The 23796-nt window shown below is 36.3% G+C and overlaps 3 protein-coding genes across 4 annotated transcripts; 1 reads left to right on the top strand and 2 right to left on the bottom strand.

Moving 5' to 3' along the window:
* Positions 1-848: 848 nt before the first annotated feature.
* Positions 849-5000, bottom strand: LOC104897916 (hypothetical protein). Of its 2 annotated transcripts, XM_048646316.2 has the most exons (8): positions 4854-5000; positions 4198-4523; positions 3123-3194; positions 2853-2920; positions 2496-2652; positions 2230-2310; positions 2040-2129; positions 849-1433 (listed from the first exon to the last, which is right to left on the bottom strand). In XM_048646316.2, exons 2-8 carry the CDS (start codon positions 4462-4464, stop codon positions 1314-1316), a joined length of 855 nt encoding a protein of 284 aa, XP_048502273.1. In that variant the 5' UTR covers positions 4465-4523; positions 4854-5000; the 3' UTR covers positions 849-1313. The 2 variants fall into 2 exon arrangements, with proteins under 2 accessions (XP_048502273.1, XP_057251494.1); XM_057395511.1 differs by lacking the exon at positions 4854-5000 and having other exon boundaries at positions 4198-4812.
* Positions 5001-8933: 3933 nt separating this feature from the next.
* Positions 8934-18417, top strand: LOC104897915 (probable apyrase 6). The gene is made up of 8 exons (XM_010684882.3): positions 8934-9876; positions 13184-13296; positions 14065-14172; positions 15484-15538; positions 16203-16388; positions 16666-16763; positions 16871-17067; positions 17690-18417. Exons 1-8 carry the CDS (start codon positions 9249-9251, stop codon positions 17955-17957), a joined length of 1653 nt encoding a protein of 550 aa, XP_010683184.2. The 5' UTR covers positions 8934-9248; the 3' UTR covers positions 17958-18417.
* LOC104897912 (salicylic acid-binding protein 2) lies at positions 17757-23776 on the bottom strand. Its single transcript, XM_010684881.4, has 3 exons — positions 23341-23776; positions 18997-19131; positions 17757-18778 (listed from the first exon to the last, which is right to left on the bottom strand). Exons 1-3 carry the CDS (start codon positions 23710-23712, stop codon positions 18497-18499), a joined length of 789 nt encoding a protein of 262 aa, XP_010683183.2. The 5' UTR covers positions 23713-23776; the 3' UTR covers positions 17757-18496.
* Between the last annotated feature and the right edge of the window lie 20 nt (positions 23777-23796).

Genomic DNA, 23796 nt, shown 5'->3' with positions numbered 1-23796 from the left:
AGAAAATAAGCCCTAACTCTTGAATAAGTCGATTCAAATGAGAATTCCTCTGATTTGCATAGATAACCTCTCAATTAAGAAATGTCCTTAGTCATTCCCAAAGAAGAAATACTTAAGATGGGTCCTCTTTGGGGATTTGTAGGGTTTTATTACAATTTTAAGGGTTGCATTTAGTACTTATTAGAAAATGTTTTTCTAGCTTTAATTAAAGTTAGTATGATCTCGGGATAGGAGTAAGCCATCAATCTCTGTACTTCATCAAAAAATGAAAATTTTGGTTTAGGAAATTTTTTGATTTTGGATTGTCTTTATCTTTTTTGATTCTCAATATTGGTCTTAAAGGTTAGTCTTTTTGCCACTTTAGTTTGAATCTAAAGAGCTTCATTTGCCAGCCGCCTTTGATGACAAGGATGCAACTCATAATCATATTTAAATTTTGTTGCCATAATAAGACCTATGTACAATTTCAAGAAAATCAGTATATAAGATTGAAATTTAGTTGCTCATGTAATGTTATTGAAATGTTCCTCTACTTTTAAAAGGGTTCATTGTCCTCTTAGAAGGCATTTTTAGTATTGATGTTACTTCTGAAAAAAATGGGGAATCAAGGGTTCGTTATCCATCCCATTCATATAGAATATATTCTCTGCCAGCTTTAGCTATTAAATATCATTACTTGATCAAATTCAGAGACACTGTTCCAAAAGTAATCTAGATAACCTCGAAAGGCTCCCGAATGTTTATGAAGAAGCTAGTAATAAAAAAACTTTCTTAAAAGATTAGAAGCGAGTAATTCGTACTTGATCAATAAGAAGAGGAAGTAAAACATCACATAACATTCTGCCGAATATTATAAAGTGAATTCATTACTGTAAAATAAATATGAAAAAAGTACATAAGTTGAGATTGTAAGAAAAGGGATAAACTCTTAAACACTAAGAATTTTTTATCCAAATCTACCATTACAGCAGACGAATTACAAAACATGATGTTAAGGATGTAATAACTAATAAGAGTATATCCGTGAGTTTGTAATTATAGGCATGAAGTTACTCAGACAAAGACCAAGGGCTCAATTGGGAAAAGCCCAGAATTCTCTTTAACAGCTCAAATTAAGACCTTTATATACAGCATGAAGCACGTTAAACACAAACGATTACAAAGAATAGCGAGCTTCGGGAGTCTGGACCTTTAACACTGGTGCAAATAATACTTAGGAGCGAAAAAGAATATATATGAAACATGACTTGATTAGATGATGTAGTCACCATTTCTCCCCAAATTTGGCAGGTATTGATTGCTACAATGGACCACTAAACAGTTTCTTGGGCCACAGCTGAAGGAGAACGTGGTGCTATCATAAACTGCACACCCCTACGCTGCCCTGATTGAAGCACAAAAGCAACTTGAGTTGCCGCCAAAGCTGCAGCCTCCTACACGCAACAAAATTGCTCGGTTAAGCAACCCAGAGTCAGAATTAGAAGTTTAGAACTCCTCAACATGTTACAAACCACTAGGTATGAGATTTCGTAGGTTATCCATCAATATGGACATGTTTATATCATGAGTATCATGTCTACTTTTTTTTGAATGAGAGTCTACATTGAGTATTGTAGTTGGCATGTAAGAAAAGTTGGCTATTTAAATAGTTCACTAATCCATTTACTTTTACTAGATCCCATTTCCCAAGTGGTTTGACTTTCCAAAAGTTCACCAGGATGTGGTAAATAAACGAGGTGACAGATCAAGCATAATCATCTGTAAGATAGTGTCATGTTCAACTTAGTTTGACCTATAAAGACCAGGTTCAATAAGTTCAAAGTCAAAATCAGTTCCACAGAACACGATCAGAGAGTAAGATTGTGCTTGTTCATGTATTTGCAGTTTGCACTCAAAAGTGAAACAAATCTAAGCATACAAGTAAGACCATCATACCAAACTTATGAACACCCAAAATCAAGATGGATATAAGCCTTGAACCAAAAGGCCAATGATAAATGTTATTCAGATCAAACTAGGAGTCATGATAGCCTGCCTACCTGTCGTTGTCTTCTACGCTGCAAGATGCTGATGGCCCATGCCATAATGTAACAAGGCAAAAGAAATCCGGCAGCCCGGAGCAAGAAAAGCTGCAAAGAACAGCAATCAACACAAAGCATTGGAAGAATTTGCAAATTCTAGCATTCATTTTAAGACATATACGCATTATACCATCTATCTCATACTTACCGAGAAAAAGGCTGACATATCATCCTCATCATCGGAATCTGGTACAGTCCACGCATGCCTTAGCAGCAGAAGAGCCATCAACTGCCAGAAAAAAGAAATAATAGATGGGTTCAATTCTCACCTGCTGGGGGAAGAACCAGTATTATGCCAGCTTTATAACATATTCAACATCGACAAACAGAACATAGATGTACTCGTACATAATGTCTGCAAAATATTTCTATCTGATAATTTCAAATTTCACACATTGACAGTTTGAAGCTTACAATTAATGCGGCTGAACGGCAGAATGCAGCCCCACTGGCACTGCTAGCAGCATAGTCATCATAATCAGCTTCAAGAAACTGCCGCTCTGCCTCAGCAATTGCGAGAAGTCGAGGATCATGCAAGTCCAAAGGAGTGCCAGATATTGTCCAGCTTCCACTGCAAATCACAATCATACGCATGAGATAGTTAGATGTGCAAAGAGAAGTCAACATATTAAAAAAAGATCTATTTGAAGAAAAAAACCTTTCAGTTTGGTATAAAATTGGCTTAGTCAAGGCTCACATATATAGTGCACTAAGATTTAGCGGGGGTCACAACTAGAATTTCTCTAAACTAACTACATAGTACATACTCACCCAAAATCTATTGCAGCATCTTCAGAATGAGGTGGTGGTGGAGGAGCAGTGTAACCAGGTTGGTAGGGCTGCAAAATGTGCAGATATCCACCATCAGACAGATAGCAGAACCAATAAACACAGATCACATAGACAGACAGCAGTTAACCTAGAGAAAATCTCCCAAAATTTTAATTTGTTTCAAGTCATCAATCAGAAGGAATTACATAATACACCCATTCACAACCATATATGTCGCATGAAACGTAGAAAATGAACTTTTTAACATACCTGGTGGCATATCTCACACGTTATATCCCCTTTCTCATTGCACCAGCGTTGAACACACTTTCTGTGTGCATACTGTTCACAAACAAAGCCAAGTCAACTAGTTGTGGACTGTGGTGTAAGGATACTATAATTTAAAACTGGCAACTGCTTGAAGATAAGCAAAAAAAACTCATAGCTGCATCCGATAGCCAAACAGGATGCTGTAAGGATAAGAAAATATACACCCTCAATGACATAGTAAAAAGCCAAAGCAGTAATCAGCCATTAACTTGCATCATAACCGTCATTCTATAGCACATAATCAATCCAAACTACTAATACAGTACCAACAAGCAAGTCCAGCAGTCCAGCCTTCTTTTCTACAAACATTGATTCCTTCATTTCAATCTTGCTCCAAGTTGCGTAGCTTCAATCTAACTACTAATATAGCTAGTCCGTAATATCAGCAGGGTCAAATCTACATTGCCTAAAACTCATCTCATAATACCTAATTTTGATTCCACGTAAATGAGCCTCTCGCACAAGCTACTTCCTTCACAACCCCACCTGACTCAAACTTGCAAATCATCAATAAAAAGTAAGACAATAACGATATCAATTAAAAACTTCACTCACACTGACAATCCCTCAATACACACTGATATTCAAATAAATAGACATTTGCAATATCACTCCCACTTTACTCTCCAATTTAATGACTCAAACAAGACCCAACAAGACCTCAATATTACATGACAATGTCTTTATTAGTACTTGAAATCAATCCATCCATCGCATCCCCCAGCAACACATAACTAATGATGTACAAAAGATCCAGACATTGTCATTCCTAATCAAATTAAACACCGATACGAATCTCCAGTTTCGGTCATTCCTAGAGGACTCAATAATTAGCATCCTCTACCAACTGTTTCTAAACCTCAAAAGGTGCTTCCTTTTCTAACATTCCTCATCTCCCTCTAGAATACCTCAATGAAATTCTTTCTCAAGTAATTATGAAATCACCCATTGATAAAACAAATAATAAAATAAAATGCTATAAACTAAAATTAATCAATTAATACAACACCAATACCTTCAAGCTCCCACTGCAACCACAGGGAACTTCCAAGCTCGAAACACAATCTTCTTCCTGGCAAATTCGACATTCACCAGCCTGAATGAGGGGTTCATCTTCCTCCCCTCCTGTTGATTCTACTTCTTCTCTCTCATCAGTTTTCCCCTCCAAACCTGCATTCGACGACGACGAAGATGACGATGAAGAAGATGAAGCTCCCTCGTTCTCTTCAACATTTGTAGGCTTCACCAAGCGATCCACATACAACACCAAATGCTCCCCCATTTTTCTCCCTTCTCTCCGCAAAACTTTACAACTTTATCAATAATTTCAAAAAGAAAACCCTAAAAATTTCACCCCAAAAAAAAACTGAATTAGTACAACTTAAAAGAAGGACAATAGCAATACCACAATTCCATTATCTGAAATTGCATGAGAATTAAATCCAACCACCAACATTTTCACCAAAAATTGGTGGATAATTTGACGAAATAAAGATTGCAATTAAAAACAAAAATAAGGGTTTGTCCCGAGAAATCCAAGATCACGCTGAGGGAAAACCAGCGGATCGGAGGATTTCCATTTTCAGATTTGAGAAATTAAAAATTGAAAAATTAGGGAATTAGAAAGAGAGGAAATGCAGGGATGTAGAGAGAGAGAGAAAGAGATGAGACCTGAAATGCAGCAGAGTCGCGTAGTGGATGATATTCGATGACAATGTCGATAGAAAGAGAAAGAGAGAGAGAGAATAAGAGACCAAATTAAGGAAGAGAGAGAATTACAAATTTACAATTACAATGCTTTCTCCAATAGATTTGATTAGAAATACCACCAAACCGAACCAGATCACCGCGTTTCAGTCATAATCTGGAGCCATTTAATTATTGTACTTGACAATGAAGGATAGCCTAGTAGTTAGAGCTTCTCTCGCGATTCTAGAATGTCCTGTGATCGATTCTCATCTTTGACAAGTTGGGATCCTCTTAATTCCCTCAATTTGTCAAGGTTTCTCCTTACCTTATTTTAAAAAAAAAAAATTATTGTACTCTACCGTCTACGATTATCGGTATAAATTATCGTAATAATTTACTTTTGTAAATTTTATGACCCTGGCTCATTGGTCATTCTATATGATAGCTCGATACAATTATTAAACATAGTTCCAAAATGCAATATTACTTTACTATGCACAATTTCTAGCGTCACTTGTTTTTCAGCTCCTGCACACTTTTAGATATTTTTGCATCATTTTTAACTCGGCTCCATTAATACGTAGTAGTTAAGGTGATAAGACTTGATTGGTCCTCAAGATTGGCAAATCTATAGCACAAATCTTTCAAATTTACAACCTTAATCCAATAAATGTTCATATTTGCAATTTTGCAAAACGAATATTCCAAATTTGTATTACTGCAAACACACACAAAAAAAAGACAAACAAGAAAAATAAACTAAATTTTCACCATGATTGACACGAGAGAAATGACAAAACCCTATGTGAGGGATACAAGTCACCTAACCGCTATATGATCAGGGAACTTACTATGATTACCATATTGATGGTGATTGTTATTTATTAGGAAACTGAAACTGAAAAGGAAATTGAGGATTACCATCAACAAATTTATTGATGGCAGCCTTTGGGTTTATTATTGGTGGGCTAGGGTTTTGAAGAGAAAAAAGATAGATTAGAAGATGAAAATAAAAAAAGAATGAGTTATGATAAAGCCAAAGAGATTTGTTGCACTAAGTTTTTTTCAGAGAGAATATAATCTTAGGCGGCGGCCCAATAAAATGATATTCTCTATGTAGGCTAAAATTGACTAAAGTAGAATCTATGTTTCTTTTAAATTTATAACTTGCCAACACTATCTTCAATTATTAATGAGGAATAACTACAAGAATGAAGTAGAACCTATGTAGGCTAAAATTGACTAAAGTAGAACCTATGTTTCTTTATTTTAAACTAGCATTTTTTGCACGCTATGCGTGCGGGTCTAGTTAAATTTTCTTGATTTTCTCAATTAGTTATTGATTAGTGTTACAAAAAATTTGATTTGTAAATATATTTATAATTATTATTATTTTTTTAATTATATTTTTCTTAAATTAATGCTTCATTGGTTTTTTTAGTTATTTGTTCATCATTATTCAAATAAATTATCGAGAGAAAGAAATATACAGTAGAAGAAAGTTTGTACTCAAAGTGAAAAAATTTGTGTATCGGGTTCAATCGTCGAAATTCAAGAGTTTGATTTACATAATATAGATTACTAAAGAATAATCAGCATTTAGGTTTTGAAATATTATGAGTATAATTATTAATATGAAATTCAAATTTTTATTTTTTCTTCTAATTGTGTTGATCAAGTTATATTGACATTTTAATTTTTAATAAAGTTTTTCACACATAGGAAAGAAGAGAAAATCATTCTCCTTAATTGAATTTTTAATTGAAAATTCAATTCCGTTATTTACTTGCTCAATATATATGGCAAGTAGGAGAAAAAAAAGGATTATTTAATATATATGAAAATTTAAATTCATTAAGGATATATTAGACTTTTTAAGAGGAGACACCATCTTTCCCCCCATTCACTTATATATTTGCGTGATTTTCTCAATTCTATGAGTGGTTTGTAAAGTTTCCTGATATAAGTGATTTTTGAGTGATTGTTGAAATTTAATTTCGGGTGACTTTGTTAGAACCCCCATTTTGGTATTGACATTCCTTTTGAAATTTAGAAAGGGAAGGGGGACAAAATAGGCATTTCAAAAGAGGACACCATTGCTCCTCCCTTCCCTTATGTAATAGAGATTTATAACTTGCCAACACTATCTTCAATTATCAATGAGGAATAACTACAAGAATGAAGTTGATATTTTGAAAATATGTGCTGAGGCAAATTTAATAAGGTCTCAATTGGATATGTTTTAGTTATGTATAAATCACAAATAATAATGGTCAAAGCGAAGTATGTGAATATAATGTCAAAGTACAAAATTTGTAGATTAAATAGAAATGAAGGGAGTACATATCACAATTCATGATCTTACCGTTAAGGATAACGTAGTTATCCTAATTGATAGAATATCATATATAATATTATTACGATAATAGACATCTAGTATTAGGAGATATGATTAAAACTAATAAGATAAAATTAGGTAGACATAGTTTATATAATGTACAACTAGGAGTCTAGTTGGATATATTTTTGAATTTTTTCCTTGAATAATGCAAAAGTGAATTTTAATTTTTCCAAAATATGCCCAAAAATAAAAAAAAAATCCTGCGTACCGTCCACGTAGGACGGCACGCGAGAAACTGTTTTTTTTTTTTGCCCAGGTAAACCGCTACTCACAGTAGCGGTTTATATTTATAATAAACCGCTACCGCTACTTGAGATAGCGGTTTATACACATAAACCGCTATCTCAAGTAGCGGTTTACCTGGGCAAAATCTCGGAGTTGGGGATAACACTACAAGAAAATACGTATCAACGACAGCTAAAAGTCGTCGCTAATGACAAAAGCACCGACGACTTTAAGCCGTCGCTAATGGCAAAAAACAGTCGGTGAAATAGCACCGACGGCTTAAAGCCGTCGTTGATTTCAGCGTCCGTTTTGGACGTCGTCGTGGTTGTTGGAGTAGCGTTTTTCATTAATAAACCGCTACTTGAAGTAGCGGTTTATATCACTCAGTGTCAAGGTTTTACCTAAGTAGAAAAAAGAAAATTTCAGTAAACCGCTATTTCAAGTAGCGGTTTTGTTGAAGTAGAAAAAAAAAATTCTCGCGTGCCGTCCTACGTGGACGGTACGCAGGGAATTTTTTTTTTTTTTGGGCATATTTTGGGAATTAAAACCCACTTTTGCATTATTCAAGGAAAAAATTCCTTTTTTTAGGAGTTAGTGTTTGGTAAGGTTTCCTAATATTGTAGTATAGATACGTGGTTGATTATGAGAAAATGGGTGACCTATATTGAGATTGGTATTAATTGCTAGATAAAAACTTACTCCCTCCATTTCAAATTAGATGCTACATTTTGACCGTAGGCACTATTCACATCATAACTTTCTTACAGGCTCAGTGTGGGTCGGGCCAAATGGATGGAGGGCTTATAGCGGGCCGATAATGGGCGGGTAGGTAAACGAGCAAGAAAAACAAGGAACAAAGAGAGCCAAAAGTAAGTATAAATGAATGCGAATCCGAATATGTAGTTGTTTTTACAAAACTTATTTTATTTTTCAAAATTATTGGATTTCTTTGTTGACCCTATAACGACCCTATCCAATAATAACCCTAACCCTCTAACCATTGGACTACCCAATCCAATAACCACGTCTATATACAACATTGAATGTCCAAATCCCATACTCAATCGAAAAATGTTATGAACCAAAAAAATCCATAATGATTACTTCCTCCGTTTCTTTTTACTCGCTACACTTTCCATTATGGGAAGTTTCACATTACTTGCTACACTTCTTTTTTGGGCAATAAACTCTCTCTATCTCTCTCCTCCCACATGGGTCCCTTTTCTTTTTACTCTCTATCTCTCTCTTCTCCAAAAATTGCCTAGGAGTCCGTGAAATGAGAAGTGTAGCGAGTAAAAAGAAACGGAAGAAGTATAAATTACTCCACATGTAAAAATTTCTCAACAATTTCACCTGAAAAAACAAAAACACACATTCGATGTAGGTCCCTAGTCCCTACTCCATAGTCCTTGCACCGTTGCACGACACACAAATCAAAATCCAATAAGGCAATAACCAAACCCACCATCTCTCTGTCTCTCTCTCTCCTTACATCGTCAATCGGAGAGCTGACCGGTAAAACCAGACAAAGAAGAGAGAGAGAGAGAGCGCGCGCATTAATGCTGTGAAAAGGGAGAAGAATTTCAGAGAAGATCAACGAAAAAATCATCTCGATCTTTTCCCTTTTCAATACTTCATCTTCTCTCATTTTACAGGAAAACCCCCAAATTTCAGAACCCTAAAATTTCCGATCACATTCAATTGGATAAGGGGACGGATTAAATGTTTCTCCCTTTTGAATCTCTTATTTGATGCGCCGACCTAATGCTCGACCTCCCACGCCCGAATCTGAATCTAAATCCGACCCAGATCCCAAAATGGAGCCCCTTTCTATCAAATCGTTTCAATTCAAACAAAATTCTAGTTCTAGGTCTAATTCCTTTTCTAAAACCCTAAAAAACCAACCTAAGTCGAATTTTCTTACAATTTCCTTGATTTCAGTTGCATTTGCTGTTGTTTTTTACCTGTTGTTTGTCATTTTCCGGCATAAATCCCCGGTTGATGGGAGGAAATTCGGAATTATAATCGATGGGGGGAGTACTGGGTCCAGAATTCATGTTTTTGAGTATAGGATTGAAGGTGGGGTTCCCAAGTTTGATTTTGGGCCAAATGGGCATTCGTCGATGAGGGTTAGTCCTGGATTGTCGTCATTTGAGGATGATCCGGAGCGAGCCGGTGAGTCATTGCTGGAGCTCTTGGATTTTGGGAAGAGGATGGTGCCTAAGGAGTTGTGGGGGGATACTGAGGTTAGGTTGATGGCTACTGCTGGGCTTCGGTTGCTTGATTTGAAAATTCAGGATCGGATTTTGGAGTCTTGCCGGAGACTTCTGAGGTCGTCGGGTTTTAAGTTTCGTGATAATTGGGCGTTGGTGATCACAGGTATAAGGTTTTTTTTAGCTGCGTTGCTCTTATGATACTACATTGCTTTTTGTTAGATTGATTGGGTGTTGATTTGTTATTTCAATTATGGCTTATTTGTTATAATCTTATATATACTATAAAGTGAAGCATCTGTTGCAATTAGTTTTAAAGGACCGGCGGTTTTTTGTAAGGGTAGAGTAGAGTATAGTGGAAGTTAATGTGTCAATGTTGTGGCATTGTTGGGAATTTTTGTTTAGGATGTGTGAGGCAAGAAGTTTGTCTTGTGCATTTCCACAGCTTTTAGATTTTCGTCTTTTAAGGAGGTTTCGTCATTTCCAACTTTTGAGTGTGGCTGTATTGTGTTTTAAATGACGAGGGACATTTGCGACTGAATGTAAGTCATTATTCATTTGGACAATCGAGGTATTGTTGAAGCTTAGCTTTACCACTTTTGCTTGCCTTGTGTTGACACAGCTTGACTTGGTACTGGCATGGTCACGTGGGATAGCTGTCTGAATTGGGAATGGCAAATGAGCTAAATCGAAAATGATTATAGTAGTGGGGGGAAAGAGAGAGAAGGATGAAGATCTGAGAATTGGCATACTTAGAAGTCAGGCATGGTGTTCTATCTACCTTTGACTGATCAGTTAAGATGATAGGTGCTCCCTTTAAGAATAATTTAACTTTTGTGTTGTGAAACCCTGACAGAATAGTTGAAAGTAGATACCCTGATTTGTGATGTGAGATTATGGGGCTTTTCTTCACAAAGATAAGTGGTCCAGTTAATGCTGACCAATTTTCAGTTGCTGCTGTTCTCTTGATTATTGCTGCTACAAAATATGATCTTGATTTCCGCTTTTTCTTCTCTCTTTTTGTCATTTAGGAGTGGGGATTTATACTTTTTCATCTTTTAATTTGGACATATACCTTTCTGAACGCATCGTGCACTATTATCCTCGAATAATGATTCACTAAGATGTTTTATACTCATGTATATGTCACCAACATCATGAGTTGCACATTGTTACCAGCTTATGTAGTTAAAGGAATTATGTTAAGTTTTTCAGTAACTAATTTTCCATAATGCTTGAGACTAGTGCGTGATTCTTTTAATGGGTAAGACTTGTTGTGCCTCTTGCAAGCTGGTCTCGAGCCTATAACCCTAACCCTTGAGAAGCTAGTGTCTCTCATCCCCAACTACCTGCAGCCCCTCTCTCCTAGACCCTAATAATAGGAGTGTAATTTCAATCCTAGGAATCTTTCTGAGGTTGGAGCCGGATGTACTTGAAGGAACTAAAGGAGGTTGCATGGCTTTCAGCATTTAGGGTAAGCTATTTTGGAAGGTGATGGAATGTTTTTTTTTTTTCTACTTATGAAGTGTGAATGTGCTGTTTGCATCCTTGACACTGAGGACAGATTTCTCTGTGGGAAATTTGCCAGATAAATTTAGGTTAATTTATTGCAGTCACGATGACTTCCCAGCTGACTTGTTCTTTAATGATAGATCACATACTCCTTGGTTGGGAAGTCGGCATATCTAAGCTTTTCTGTATACAAACAATTTCAAACAATTTCAGGGCTACTTTTATATGGAAGTACTAGTTTTTCAGAAAACCAATTCTAGAGCAAATAAAAAAAAACAAAGTGCAGATATTGTGGTCTTGGCGTTACTCTGTAGCCATGGTGTCTAACTTCTCATTCTTTTGACTAGAATTTTATTATTTAAAATCAATAAATATGCCTTTTGGGTGATTGTTGATAATGAAAAACTAGGAAGTGTTGAAACCTTTAAGACATGTGGTTTCCCCGTTTTCGAAAACATGCTAATAAAGTTCTAGTTGCTTTATGTTTTTAAAACGTTATGGTCTTGAAGCCTCAGTTGTTTTCGTGCTAATGAAGCCTAGAAATGGTTGAAACACGAGGTTTACTCGTTTCTTAACGATTCTGTTTTCAAAATTTTGGATGTTTCTGTGCTACATAGCCAGAATGTCTGGCTTGTTCGTTAGCTTTTTTCTTTTAATGGTGGTGTCTTCCTTCATTCTCACTATTTTTGTAGAACAAATTATTTATTGCAGGGGTTTGCCATTCGAAGTTTGTGATAGAACCTATTGTATTAATGTTACTTTAGACTTTAGATACTAAATTACGGACTTGTGATTGGTAGGGCTATAAGTGGATTGGACTTTGCCAAATCCAAATCCAAATCCAGTCCAAAGTTTTTTGGACTCGAGAGACTGAGTCCAAATCGAATCTTAACTTTTTTTGAGTCCAGTCCAGTACGAATTTTTTTTCTTAAGTACGAATCTAGTCCAATCCGATTATTATATAATATATTGATTTTTTTTCCCGATTTAGGTTCACAATGTTTTTACATGATTAAATCATTGAAACTTGAAAAAATGGACTCATTACCTCCATTCTATAAAGTAAGTTACATATATTTTTAAAGTCTACTAAAATGCAAATTGCATAATACAAAAGGTGCCAAAAGTGTCAGAGTAACTTTTGCCTTTTCAATTTTCACTTCTCATGTAGGACTTTTGTTGGGTAAGTGCAAATTCTAGCCCAAGTAAAAAATTTAGAGCGGGAATGTTAAAATTTTCAAAATTTCAAAAGAAAAATGTCAAAGAATATCTTTTGAGTCAAGGTTTTTGGACTGGATTGGACTTATTGGATTCCAAAGGGGTGAGCCGGTGAGTCCAAATCCAGTCCCAAAATATATGAACTCGAAAATTTCACTCCGAGTCTAGTCCAAATATTTTTCAGTCTAGTCTAGTTTGGACTGGATCGGACTCTTACATCCCTAGTGATTGGTGTGGACATTTTTTAAATTTTGCTTAGTATGTGTCGTACACACATATAGATGTACTCCGTAGTTTCTATAAAACACACATAAGCATGGGGAGGTGTTTGTGTTGCATTAGAATCATACAGGCACAATGACAATTAAGAATGCATGGACACCTTAGTCCTAGTATCAATTGTTTTGCTTTCATGGGTAATTATAATTCATATCATTCAGATCCCCGACCCCCAACCTAACAGGGGATCAATGATTTGTTCGATCATTGATGTGATGTGTTGGATGTTCCTTTAAAACAATTTTTATCTTCTGGCTATTTTGTGAATTGTGAAGTAGGATCTTTCCTTTGGACCCCTGAAATACTTTCCATATGTTGTGCTTGTAAGCTCATGTGTGTAGTTCTTTGATTACATCATGACACATTGATTGGAAATGTTCTTACATGCTAGCAATGAGCATAATTGCTGGTACTTTTTCTGTCTGAATAATGTAGCCTGTGTTGATTGTCAATTTCTGATTCAGGCTCAGATGAAGGTTTGTATGCTTGGGCTGTGGCTAATTATGCACTTGGTACTCTTGGAGGCGATCCTCACTTAACATCTGGTATCATTGAGCTTGGTGGGGCTTCTGCTCAGGTATAGTTGTCTTTTTGCATATCAATATTTTTTAAATTGCAGTTAGGTTCTGTTTGTTAAGGCGTAAAACATTTTAGTGGAAAACTTTTTTCCTCTATTTTTAATTTTATATTGTTTGGTTTGCAAAGGAGTGTAAAACCATTTTCCCTAGGAGTAAGATGGCTCTCCCAATGATGGAAAACCATTTTCTCTTCAAAATGAATAGAAAACTGTTTTCCTTCCTTTTCCTTATCTCTCTTGTACACTCCTCTCACTACCTCCTTACTTTTCCTTCATTTTCCTTTTGTTTCTTCATTTTTCTTACATGACGGAAACTAATTTTTGAATTGTATTTTCCATAGTAAATTGTTTTCCATGAAAATCATTTTACACATAAAATGTTTTACACCCAATCAAACAAAGCCTCAGTGTAGTGTGGTAAGCTGAAGATACATTGTTGATTAAGCTTTAGTTGTTTAATCTTATTCTTATGTTTTTTCCCGAATAATGATGATGAGAGATGAGTATGAGGTTTTGTGCAATGGTCAGTTGGCTTTGTTCGGAAACAGTCTCTTTATTGTCTATATTGGGTTATGGTGGTAGTTTCAATAGTCAGATGCATACACAAGGTGAATTGTTTTGGCGGAACATATCTTATAAGTTTATCTGTATTAATTGATGATAAGATTTCTCCCTTATATCTTTAGAAGGTTGTGCTGTTTGTTACATTTGAATTATAGTAATGGACTGATCAATCTGAGCATTTGTCATGCTATGCTCTTCTACTAGGTCACATTTATCACAAGGGAGTCGGTGCCTCCTGAGTTCTCTCGTTCGCTTGTATATGGGAATGTTACCTACCATCTCTACAGCAACAGCTTGCTTCACTTTGGTCAGGTAGCTTAAAAAGCAATGACATTTGTTTATTGTGTTTAAATAATGTGTTCATTATGATTTCTGCTATAGGAAATGGCAAAGTAAGAGTTTCAATAGGAATCCAATTAAATTTCAATATGAATGTAAATTATCAACATTTAAACATAAAATTCCTTGTTTTTGGACATGTAGGTTTTACAATTTATATTATGTATCTAAGGCAAAAAAAAAGACAAAAATCCCCGTCGTGGGGATTCTTCCTTCCTGTAAGGATAAAATCCCCCTTTCTGATTTGTCTGTTGATGTGTTCCTACTCCCTACTAAAACTCTAATTTCTACTATAAGGAACATCTGGGAACCATTGGCAGGAAAGAGAACCAGTCGAGTCCCCTCTTGTCTTTGAGAATACCTGACATGTAACTTTATGTTATAACCAACCCGTCAGAGTTATTGATGTTTGTTGATGTGAAAGTGAAAACATATTGGAGTTCTTTGAATTGTTTGAGGCAAGCTCGGGTTTTGACCGTAGCTAATCTGTTTCATTTTTAGAAGACAAGGTCATTCGTCAGATACATCTCTCAGGATGCACTTCTCAAGTTCTCACCATCAAAATGTTTTGATGCTCAGAAACAATTCACATTTGCAAGCCATTGGAACATTCGATATATTTCCTTTCCTTTTTGCTTCGCGTTTTGGGAAGGGTAAACGCCCTCGAAGGAACTGTAACGCTCCTGCTGAAATCCTTTTAAATCTAATACTTTTAATCTGTTTTTTTCTTATAAGTTGCAACGTGTGCTTTTCCATGTTCTCCAACCCACAACTTTGACCCTCACTATCTTAGATTAAAGTATTAGTTAAAGCTTAAAAAATAATAATTCTAAAAAAATGACAAATCTAATTAGAATGCACATGATAATATATAGTATTAATGTAATGCCAAAGTTTTTAGAGTTTGACCTTCAAAAAAGCTAATGTCTTAGTTGCATTAAATAACGAGAAGGGGATTTAAAATTAAGATGGGTAGTTTAATCTGGGCTCTCAGATAGTATTAAGTTGTCATTAGGGCAAGATCTGCTCTGTCTAGTCCCTTTTTTATATTGCTATCTTGAGTTACTGTTTAAAACCAATCTCCTGACTTCCAGTTCAATGGCATCGTGCTATTTCTTTAATATCCGAGGCTTGTGTCAAGTGCTTGTTATGAGCTCTTTGCTCTAGTTTGGATTTGCGTGCAATTTAGAGTTGCGCAAGTAATTTACTTGATGGAAGCAATATCTATCTTGTTCTGAAATAGCATGAATATTTGCTAACTTCTTGCTCATTTTGTTTCTTCAGAATGTTGCCTTTGATTCGCTGAAGGATTTACTTGTTTCGAGTGGCGTAAAGTTGGGTAAGTGACTTGATATTTTTCTCAATTAGAGTGATATTTTTGAGTCTCTGGTTCTATCTTTTAGATATGTGTACGACATTCCCTCAGTTTCACTATGTCTGTCCTAGTTGACAATACATGCATGTATATAAGAGCTTACAAGACCACAATAGTAACTAGTTTTATACTTCCTCCGTTTAGAAATAGTTGCACCATTTCTAACTTTCACGCATGCCGATGTATGATTTCAACCATTTAATGTATTTAATTATCAATAAGTAAAAATTATAAAAAGTTTATATTAAAAAAATTTACATCGAGATAAATCTAACAAGACCCCACATAACTATGTTTTTCCTAAAATATAAATCACCAAAGACCATTTAAGTGTAAGATGTGAATAGTGTACAAAATAAAAATGGTGCTACTATTTCTAAATGGAGGAAGTATGTTATAACAGATGCAGAGAGTGATAGTGATTAGGACAGTTAATTCTTTATAAGTAAAAGTAGAAAATAGTTTAGTGCAAATGAGATGGAGCACAGTATGTAACCCAATTGATTGCTAGGATGAAGAATAATAGCTTATCTGTATGTGATGCCATTGTGAAACTGCTATCTCGTCTATCGGCTGTGGTCTGTTATTATGATATTATAATAGTTCGGTCTATTTTTCCTTTGTGCAGCTACTGATACTCCTAACAGGGAACTAACTATCGATCCTTGTACTCCTAAGGGATATGCCCAGAGCATGAATTCATTAAACCTTTCTCCCGATTCTTCGGCCAAAAATTATTTATCCACTTTCCATGCTGCTGGGAACTTCTCAGAGTGCAGAGCTGCTGCCGTGAAGCTGTTACATAGAGGCAAAGGTTGTAAATTTTTTGCTTCCTCGTTTTGAAATGATAGGCTATATTTAATTTTCTTTTGCAAGTTCATATGTATACTGGATTGCGTTTTTGACAATTGATTGTTATAAGTTTATGTACTGCTCTGAATGACCAAAGGTAATCTCTTGGAAGTTCTTTTGAAGATATGAAGTATTTAACAAGTAAAACATGGTCTATCTATTTTAGATGAAGGCATTACTATATTGTTTTGTTTCTTCCCATAAGTAATGCTGACAGCAAATATAAATTTAATTTCCAGAGGGTTGTGCCTATCATCATTGCAGCTTGGGTACCACATTCATGCCTAAGCTGCACGGCAGATTCTTGGCTACTGAGAACTTCTTCCACACATCACAGGTCCGGGATCTCTCTTTTGATGGGGTGATATGCAAAATGCTTGCTGTTCTTTGTAGGAACCTATATCTCAGTTAAGTTGACTTTTTTTCCCCCCAATTTTTCTTCAGTTCTTTGGCTTGTCTCCAAAGGCAGTTCTCTCTGATATAATGGATGCTGGTCAACACTTTTGTGAAGAAAACTGGTCAAATATTCGAAAGAGATACTCTTCCCTTGCAGACGAAGATATCTTACATTACTGCTTCTCTTCTGCCTACATTGTGGCTCTTTTGCATGATAGCCTCGACATTGCCTTGGACGACAGAAGGTAATTATAATTGTAGCATAGTTTCTTGTTCTGGCCATAAAAATATTATCATGTAGGTTTTTGTTAGATTTCTCGTATTTTCAGGTACCAACTTTAGTTTGACAGAACGTAATTAAAGATACTAATGGTCAAAGTTGCGTTGTATATCATGAAAAGCAAATGTTGCAACTTATTAGTAGTCAGTGACCTGATGTATTGAATGCCTTATACTTCCTCCATTTTTTATTAGTTGCCACATCTGTTGTTTTCTATGTTTGGCTTTACTAACCTTGACCATATTTTTCATGAATATATACAGCATAGTAGCATACAGAAATGTATTATGATGTAGGTTTTTGTTAGGTTCCTCGTATTTTCAAATATCATATTTTGTTCGACACATACGTGATTAAAGATACCAATGGTCAAAGTTGCATTATATATCATGAAAAAGCAAATGTTGCAACTTATAAAAATGGAGGAAGTATGTCGCCATTTATGTTGGTATCTATATTTGGGTCGGTTTTTGAGGGAGTGTTGTGATTTCTCATAAAGTTAATTGCTTATTTCTCTGTTTTTTTAGTAACTTTTTTGTGCTCTCCCAATAGTCCCAATTGCTAACTATCTAGAAACACTTGTACAGCATTGGATATACCAATAAGGTGGATAATGTCCCTCTCGATTGGGCGTTGGGTGCTTTCATCTTACAGACAACGGCTGCTACCAATGGAGCAAACCACGGGTGGATGGCTTCTCTAACCAGCGACTTCCCTAACGTTTTCTTGATTGTGGGTGTGGCATTCTTGTTGATCTTTACAGCTTGTTATGCTTCTCATTGGAGGAAACCATACTTGAAAACTATTTATGATTTGGAGAAAGGACGGTACATAGTGACACGAATTAATAGGTGATGTTCATAATTCTTACTCAGCGACAATTCAAATTCCTTGCCTTGTCGGCTACAGAACGAGGGAATCAAATCAATCTGTCAATTTGGGTTCCTAATATAAATCTTTCACCAAGGTATCCTGGCGACGTGTCTGTGGGATAGGAGATGAGTCATGACAGACAGGCTTCCTTTGAAGGTAATTAAGATTTAAGAGTACATTCTTGAGAGGAGGAAGAGAGTTGGTCCCAGATTTTCTGGCATAGCATTTAGTACATCCTCATATTTTGTCTGTATATTATTACCTCTTCATGTAAAGTAGGGTGCGAGCAAAAGCCCTCTTGGTGCAGATACTAATACCTATGATCAATCGAGTTGATATGTAGTCCTGGAACTAAGCTAAAGCTTAAGCTTGCAGTACTCAGAGTACAGTTGTGCAATTCTTTGAGAAGCATTTTATGCACTTATTTTATATTTATTCTTAATTTTTGTGCATACAGAGGAATTCGAGTTCAAATTACAATCAACGTGATTATAAATTCCAGAACGAGGATTATTATGTTATTATGGCCAACGGGCTATCTCCAAAAGGTAATGAAAGAGCTGTTTGGGGACGGAAAACATGGCCATGTGATCCGAGCCTTTAAGCTCCCTCACCTCTTTCACTCCGTCATTCTGAATCATCCACCATTGAAAGGGTGGAGGTATTGCTTCATCTTTTTGGGCAATCACATAGACGCGCCTCACCGATCCATATCTCTCCTTGGAAAGCTTAGTTTCTGGCCTCCAAAGATCATTAAGAAACAATGATGTTGGCCTTACCAATGTCAAAGCAAGCTCCAAATCCTACAGGACTTGAAATCATGAACTTGGAAAATAGTAGCTAGAAAATAGTAGCTAGAATAAGAAAATACTTCCTTCGTTTCATAATAAGTGAAATACTTTTCTCTTTTATGTGAGAGTTTTTTTAAAGAAGTGTTTCACTTATTATGCAACCGAGAAAGTACTAACTAGATCAACTTATCCATCATAGAAAGTGAGTTTCTCTTTATTTCCATAATTACCTCAACCGGAGACAGGCGATAGAGCTTAGATAAGAACTGTGGACCAAAAAGAAATGTTGTAGGGGTCTCCTTCGGGTCACCGGAGCTCTTGAATTTAGTGTCCAACCAGTAATCTGGTGGCAGTCTTGCAGTGAACTTTTCTCAATAATGAACAGAATGTATAAAACCTTCATCAGTTTTAACAAATTATAATCAATTAATCATGGATGAACTTTAATTTCTTAATTTCCTCGGTATTTTTCGCTTCACCTATATAATCTTTAACTCCCACTGTAGTTTTGTTCAAAACATTTATAGACCTTGTGGTGAATCATGAATGATACTAAACTTCAATCGTATTCAAAACATACATAATGAGTTAATGACCATGTTAGAAGTGTGTGACTTGTAATAATGTATGTCTTTTGAGTATCACAATGTCGGAATATATAATTACTAATATTCTTCATGATCAAACACACATTTATATCTATACTAATATATTAAAAGGCGTGTGTAAACCAGGAACGGTGCCACGTGGCGCTCTCCCTAGGGAGTTTTAGTTCATGTAATCCATGTACAATAAAAAAATTAGAAATTGCATAGTATAGGTTTTGATCCCGTGACCTCAAGTTCATGTACTAAAGTTTTAACCACTAGACCAAGTTGTATTTAGTGATATCATATCAATGTACAATATTAATAAATGAAATTTTTCTTACCCGGGGCGTAGCCCGGGCCTAATAACTAGTTGATATATTAAAAGGTGTTTCTAAGAAAGTTTGTGTGTCACATGACAATCTTCTTTAAGGATTTTATGCGAATGCTTTATTTTCAAATCATATCCTCAATTAAAAAGAATAATGCGTGACCTTTGAAATGAAAAGTTAAAGGTTAACCATTACTCTAATATAACACTATTGCTTATTATTTCAGAATATAAGAGGTTTTATAATTATATCTCATTAAAAGAATTTCACAAGTAGTTAAATACTAACCTTCTTATGATAATAATAAGACTGTTATAAATATAAACTCTTACTCCAATTGCTTGTAAAAAGTTAAGCTATTGCTTTCATCCCAAACTTTGAAGGTTTATTTTTCAAAAACTATGCAATTACTTATAATGTCATTATGTCAATTTTTCATAACTTGACAAAAAGTTACGAAAAGTAACAAATCGGAACATTGTCCAGGACATGCACTAATTTGGGGTATATAAAAACTCGTTGCCATAAGATTCGCACCATAATACAGGTCTTACAAGAATCTCATCATATATAGGGTTGAATTCTCATTCGAACAATCATATGAGAATACCTTGGTATAATCCTTTTTAACCAATGTGTAAATTATTTCAGCTAAGCTATGATCTTTTTTTTTTCCTTGCAGGCCCAATCTTCCAAAAAAAAATATCTTTATCATATAAGAGAAGAAGGTGCACCCCGGGGCCGTGGGAGACCCTTTGAAGGCACACTCGTGCCGTGGAAGGGTCATGTGGTGCCGTTTGGAGGTCCTCCTCGGCCTAGCTAGGGTCGTGTCAAGAGAGCCAAGGGAAGGCAAAAGTGGAAAGGAATTGAAGGTTTGAGGCCCCATGGGCGATTTTCAGACACCCCGGGGACCATAGAGAGATCCGGGACGAAAAAACTTACCGGGCCCCGGAAAGTCGGAAAATGGCCCGAAAACTGGAAAAATTATGGATTATAGTACACGAATCCGGGCTCCCGTGAGGTCTGGGCACCAGTGCCCATGGGGTGCACCCCTGGGCCGTGGGAGGCCCTTTCAAGACACACTCGTGCCATGGAAGGGTCATGTGGTGCCATTCGAAGGTCCTCCCAGGCCTAGCTAGGGTCGTGCCAAGTGAGCCAAGGGAATGCAAAAGTTGGAAGAAAATGAAGGTTTGAGGCTTCATGGGAGATCCTCAGGCACCCCGGGGACGCTAGGGAGCTCTGGGACGAAAAAACTCACGGGACCGGGAAGTCGGAAAATGGCCCGAAAAACTGGAAAAATCATGGATTATAGTATACGAATCCGGGCGTCCGCGGGGCCGGGCACCGGTGGCCATGGGGTGCACCCCGGGGCCGTGGGAGGCCCTTTGAAGCACACTCGTGCCGTGGAATGGTCATGTGGTACCGTTCGGAGGCCCACCTAGGCCTAGCGAGGGTCGTACCAAGCGAGCCACTGGAAGGAAAAAGTGGGAATGAAATGAAGGTCTGAGGCCCCATGGGGGATCCTCAGGAACCCCAAGGACCCTAAGGAGGTCCGGGACGAAAAATCTCGTGGGGCTCCGAGAAGTCAGAAAATGGACCGAAAACTTGAAAAATCATGGATTATAGTACACGAATCCGGGACCCCGCAGGTACCGGGCACCGATGCCCATGGGGTGCCTCCCATGGCCGTGGGAGGCCCTTTGGAGGCACACTTGTGCTGTGGAAGGGTCATGTGGTGCCGTCAAGAAGCCCTCCTTGGCCTAGGTAGGGTCGTGCCAAGCGAGCTAAGGGAAGGCAAAAATGGACAGGGAATGAAGGTCCGAGGAACCCGGGGGATCATCCGGCACCCGGGGGGATTTACAGTTTTTCCTAGGCTTGAAATATTTTCCAAGTATTTTCCCCTAATATATTTCTTTGTTTTTCACCTATTTTTGTCCATTTCCGTCAAAATGTATTATTTTTTGAAAAAGATTTCCTGCTATTTTCCCTCTATATTTCGTTATTTTCTCTAATTTTCGTCACATTTTGCCCATTTTCCACAAAAAAAACTGCACGTCATATACAGTGGATTCATGCATAAAAAGTGGGAAAAAGGCAAAAAGAATATTACATCAATCATATATTTTATCAATCAATTCACAAACACAATAAAGTATTACATCAAAACAAAAATTCAATCAATTAACAAAGTGCAATAATTTATTTAACACAAAAGACTATGCTAATACAACATAAGAAATCCTAAATAAATTCATTTATTAACTTACAAAATTTAGCCAATTTTTTTTAATGCTTTAGCCAAAAAAAAGCTTAATGTTCAAAATTTTACCCCCATTCATGCCTAAAAAGGCTAGAATTTATGTTTGAAAAAGTGCTAAAAAATCAAGCACGCATCGTGTGTATAATTTGATAGTATTTTTAGAAAAAAAGATTATCAGGTAATATGTTTTTTTTATTAGGAACGATAATTGGTCCGAAGACCAAGCCTCTGCTAGGCTACTAGCACACATATTGTTGGGTTGAGGATTCGAGCCCTGAGGGCCTGTTCTCCCCCAACTTATTTTCAGTTTAGTTCAGTTCAGTTCAGACCAGTTCAGTCCGGTTCAGTTCAGTTCAGTTCAGATCAGTTCAGTTCAGACCAGTTCAGTTTAGCTCTTGACAATACTTTTACTCTCACATATCACTATTCATTTCAGTTCAGTTCAATTCAGTTCAATTCAGTTCAGTTCAGATCAGATCAGATCAGATCAGTTCAGTTCAGTTCAGTTCAGTTCAGTTTAGTTCAGTTCAGATCAGTTCAGTTCAGCTGTTTTATGCCGAAGAAAACAGGCCCTGAGCAATGTTTTGGAATTCAGGGTCGTACTTCACTGAGCTACCACCTCTCCCTCTTACCAGATAATATGTTAAAAAAAGAAGGTTATATTTTCACAAAACAAAATTATAATATATATGCAAACTATTCAGGACTTTGGTGTCCATCCTTTTTGACCAATACCACTCTATTAGTTTTAAAATAAATATAAAAACCGAGCTGCAAAATAATTACCACTCAATCATCGACTTCGACTTTGTTTGGGAACACATTTAAGTTACCTTAAATGAGTAGGTGCTAAAAGTTCAAGTCATCTAAAACAAATAGTCGTGTTTCAGGTAAGAGTTTAAATAAAAATTAAGGTAAAAAATTAACTGAAATTGAATTGCTATCAAATATAGCATCTTAATTTAAAGTGCTGAAATTTTCAACTAGCTACCTTATCAATTTAGCTCTCTTAAGCTATCTTATCACTTCAAATTTATTTCATTTTATGTTCCAAACATAGCCTTCGCACACATAATGTGCTTATAAAGACTAATTATAATTTTACTGTTTTCATGCAAGAAGTATTCTCATGTTCTTATGAGAATCACTCACTATGGTGCAAATCTTATGACAACAATTTTTTTTTTTTTATCGTTTTTCTTATCTGAAAGTAGTCAAATTTACTTATGGCAGCAGTTGTAAATCTGTAAATTAAAAGTTGAGTTCTTGTGCGACATAGGGTAATACCGCTACCTAAAATGTTGAGCGATTTTACCTTGTGTCGTGCTAACTTATTTTCTGGTTGTTTGCGTAACTTTTTTCACATCAAATTAGATTAAGATTATGTATGGATACCTCATCAAAAATAAAGGAAGGGGTGTGGCGAGAATCAGGCATAAAAGCTGCGAGAAAAACAGCAACATGAATTTTGTGAGGGAACATCTCCATAACCACTGATATGTTGAGCCCTCCATAGCTATGCCCAACAAGTATCACTTTCTGATCATCAGGAACAGACTTCATGAATTCAATCAATGGCTCAGAGTAATCACGAAGAGTTTGAAGTTCATCGATATTCTTGGGGTTGATCCCTGAAGCCGCCATGTCAAGCACCGTTACGCGGTGTCCTGCGGTCTCTATCATCGGCTTAAGCTTGTACCAGCACCATGCGCCATGGCATGAGCCATGTACTAGTACAAAATGCTTCTTGTACAAGGTGTTTTCCATTTTCTCTTTTTTTGTCTCTCCTAAACGTAAGGAGCATACATAAGTGTTAGACAATAAGAAAGTAAAGAATACAAATTGCAAACG

This window comes from Beta vulgaris, chromosome 6 (assembly GCF_026745355.1).
Source record: "Beta vulgaris subsp. vulgaris cultivar EL10 chromosome 6, EL10.2, whole genome shotgun sequence".
Classification (NCBI taxonomy): domain Eukaryota; kingdom Viridiplantae; phylum Streptophyta; class Magnoliopsida; order Caryophyllales; family Amaranthaceae; genus Beta; species Beta vulgaris.
Note: the sequence above shows the minus strand (reverse complement) of the source record. Positions and strands in the feature narration are given on the sequence as shown.

Bases quoted from the DNA above. Each gene is read 5' to 3' on its own strand.
- LOC104897916 (XM_048646316.2), bottom strand. From the start codon at position 4,464: ATGGGGGAGCATTTGGTGTTGTATGTGGATCGCTTGGTGAAGCCTACA. The intron at 2,130-2,229 runs GTAAGTATGAGA...TGTTCTTTGCAG, and splicing joins ATATGTCAGCCTTTTTCTCG to CTTTTCTTGCTCCGGGCTGC. The intron at 1,434-2,039 runs GTAGGCAGGCTA...TGTTGCGTGTAG, and splicing joins AGCGTAGAAGACAACGACAG to GAGGCTGCAGCTTTGGCGGC.
- LOC104897915 (XM_010684882.3), top strand. From the start codon at position 9,249: ATGCGCCGACCTAATGCTCGACCTCCCACGCCCGAATCTGAATCTAAA. The intron at 15,539-16,202 runs GTAAGTGACTTG...TCCTTTGTGCAG, and splicing joins TTCGAGTGGCGTAAAGTTGG to CTACTGATACTCCTAACAGG. The intron at 17,068-17,689 runs GTAATTATAATT...ACACTTGTACAG, and splicing joins ATTGCCTTGGACGACAGAAG to CATTGGATATACCAATAAGG.
- LOC104897912 (XM_010684881.4), bottom strand. From the start codon at position 23,712: ATGGAAAACACCTTGTACAAGAAGCATTTTGTACTAGTACATGGCTCA. The intron at 19,132-23,340 runs GTATCCATACAT...TATTGAGAAAAG, and splicing joins CTTCCTTTATTTTTGATGAG to TTCACTGCAAGACTGCCACC. The intron at 18,779-18,996 runs GTAATTATGGAA...CAAGTCCTGTAG, and splicing joins ATCGCCTGTCTCCGGTTGAG to GATTTGGAGCTTGCTTTGAC.